Source organism: Wolffia australiana, chromosome 3, assembly GCF_029677425.1.
Source record: "Wolffia australiana isolate 7733 chromosome 3, ASM2967742v1".
Classification (NCBI taxonomy): Eukaryota; Viridiplantae; Streptophyta; class Magnoliopsida; order Alismatales; family Araceae; genus Wolffia; species Wolffia australiana.
In genome coordinates, this window is record NC_135837.1 from 3,637,501 (window position 1) to 3,640,435 (window position 2,935).

At 46.4% G+C, this 2,935-nt stretch overlaps 1 protein-coding gene across 1 annotated transcript in view; it reads left to right on the forward strand.

The window, feature by feature from the left end:
• The window catches only part of LOC144700662 (putative alpha,alpha-trehalose-phosphate synthase [UDP-forming] 7), a 4,931-nt gene extending 2,524 nt beyond the window's left edge, over positions 1-2,407 (forward strand). The window contains exons 2-3 of the mRNA XM_078572116.1: positions 1-178; positions 1,734-2,407. The exon at positions 1-178 is cut by the window's left edge and continues 507 nt beyond it. Of these exons, the coding sequence (XP_078428242.1) occupies positions 1-178; positions 1,734-2,063 (508 nt within the window). The 3' untranslated portion in view covers positions 2,064-2,407. The remainder of the gene's footprint in view (positions 179-1,733) is intronic.
• The last annotated feature ends 528 nt before the right edge of the window (positions 2,408-2,935 follow it).

The window sequence follows — 2,935 nt, forward strand, 5'->3', positions numbered from 1 at the left end:
GACGGATGGGTCGTCAATTGAGGTGAAGGAGAGCGCTCTGGTGTGGCATTATCAGGACGCGGAGCCCGGGTTTGGGTCCTCTCAGGCTAAGGAGCTGCTCGACCACCTCGAGAGCGTCCTCGCCAACGAGCCCGTCGCTGTCAAGAGCGGCCAGTTCATCATCGAAGTCAAGCCTTTGGTACTCTCTCTTACTCTCTCTCTCTCCTCGCTCTCTCTCTCTCTTTCTCTCTCTCTCTCTCTCTGTCTATCTCTCTCTCTCTGTATATCTCTCTAGTTCTCTCTCTTTGTCTATCTCTTTAGTTCTCTCTCTTTGTCTATCTCTTTAGTTCTCTCTCTTTGTCCATATCAAGCTCTCTCTCTGTCTTTCTCTCTAGTTCTCTCTCTTTGTCTATCTCTCTAGTTCTCTCTCTTTGTCCATATCAAGCTCTCTCTCTGTCTATCTCTCTAGTTCTCTCTCTTTGTCTATCTCTCTAGTTCTCTCTCTTTGTCCATATCAAGCTCTCTCTCTGTCTATCTCTCTAGTTCTCTCTCTTTGTCTATCTCTCTAGTTCTCTCTCTCTAATTCTCTCTCTTTGTCCATATCAAGCTCTCTCTCTGTCTACCTCTCTAGTTCTCTCTCTTTGTCTATCTCTCTAGTTCTCTCTCTTTGTCCATATCAAGCTCTCTCTCTGTCTATCTCTCTAGCCTCTCTATCTCTTTCTATCTCTTTAGCTCTCTCTGTCTATATATCTATCTAGCCCTCTCTCTCTGCCTATCTCTCTAGCTCTCTCTCTCTGTGTCTATCTCTCTAGCTCTCCCTCTCTGTCTATCTCTCTATCTCTCTCTCTGTCTATCTCTCTAGCTCTCTCTGTCTATGTATCTCTGTCTCTAGCTCTCTCTCTCTTTCTGTGTCCATCTCTCTAGTTCTCTCTCCATCTCTCTAGCTCTCTGTCTATCTCTCTAGCGCTCTGACTATCTCTCTCTCTCTCTGTCTATCTATTTTAACTATCCACCCATCTTTCTAGCTCTATATTTGTTCAAGAAGCCAGCTTTTCCCTCTCCCCGACTTGACCCTCCTCTCACTTTGTGTCTCCCTTTCTCCTTTGTCTCTCTTTAGTATCTTTTCAGTCAATTTACGTATCTCAAACGTTTTTCTCTCTCTTATCTGACAGTCTACCTCTCGGTCTATGTATCTATCTCTCGCTACCACTTTCCCCTTGCATCCTCCCAGTCTATCTTCCAGCCATCTGTCCTATCATCCGTCCATCGATTTATCTTTCTGTCCGTTTGTCTGTCTCTCTGTTTCTCTGTTTCTTTCTGTCTTTCTCTCTAGTATTTCTCCAAACTAGGCACGAGCTACCCGCTCTCTCGCGCTTGACCCATCATCGGCATCAATTCGTTTCTCTCTCTCTCTCTCTCTCTCTCTCTCTGTCTAGAATTTCTCCAAGCTAGGCAACAACTTCCTGCTCTCTCGCGCTTGACCCATTTCATCATCGTCAATCCATATCTCTCATTAGTATTTCTCCAAACTAGACTCCAAACTCCTGCTCTCTCGCGCGTGACCCATCATCACTGTCATCAAATCATCTCTCTCTCTCTGCTTACTATCTCTACAAACTACGGACCAACTTCCTTCTCTCTCGCGCTCGACCCATCATCATTATCATCAATACATCTCTCTCTCTACACATAAATATCATCATTATCATCTATATTTCTCTCTCTCTGTCTGTCTTAAATCGGCGTGCTCGCAGGGGGTGAGCAAGGGGATGGTGGCCCGCAAGATTCTGACCAGAATGCGAGAGAAGGGGCGGAGAGCGGGCTTCGTGCTGTGCATCGGCGACGACCGCTCGGACGAGGACATGTTCGAGGGGATAAGCGCCATGACCAATGACTTAGTCTCTCCGGGAGCCCCCGTCTTCGCCTGCACGGTGGGCCAGAAGCCAAGCAAGGCTCGCTACTACCTCGACGACACCGCCGACGTCGTCGCCACTCTCCGCGCCCTCGCCGAGGCCTCCGATCTCATCTCCGAATCCGAAGAAGAGGAAGAGGAAGAAGACGACGACGACGATTACGACGTCTAGAGCTAATGATCTCCTTCTCCAGCCTGCAATCAGGGTGAGAACATCGCCTTCCGAGCCTACCTCCGCTTCCTTAGAGACTTGGCGGGGGAAGGCCGAACCCCGCCGTGGCTTCGCGGGTACGATTACCGTCGGAAGCAGATAACACGGACTTGCCTGGAGATGAAATTCCGTGAAAGATTTGGTTCAAGTTTGAGATGCTGCGTTTCGTTGGTGAAGATTGAAAAGCATATCTCATTTACTCCAAGCCCAGCGTTTACTCATTTAGGGGTGATGTCTCGCTAGCGCGCGCGCCAGATATTGATGTATATGTGTTTATCTATATATCGTCAAGTCTTTGTTTTATGTGTCTCATCTTCGCAATTATTGGATCTGCCGCTGCGCTATTTTATAATGACGTAGATGTGGGGACAAGATGAGACGGTGACGTCGCGGATGCCATGCGTCCTCTCTCTTCCAACCCATCAATCTATTTATATACGTCTATTTCATTCTTTCTCTATCACATGATAATCCGTCGGCTCTCTTTCAATCCAACTATTATATTTGTATATTTCATTCTTTCTCTATCACATGATCATCCGTCCGTTCTCTTTGACTCCATCTATATATTTATGTGTATATTTCATTCTTTCTCTATCTCTCTGGCCCTACCGTTGGCTTCACTAATTCACCCCTCATGGCCAAATTTGACTAGATAAGGGGGAGGGGGCATGGTACTTTCGAAATGCCAAATTGTCTAGTCAATGTTGATCATGTGCTTTAGAGGACAGATCCTTCCAAGCAATAAAAATAACATTAATTCAACATCTTAATGCATAATTAGTGAGCACAACAGTTGATTGGGTCTCTTCACAAAGTTGGTGTCATACATT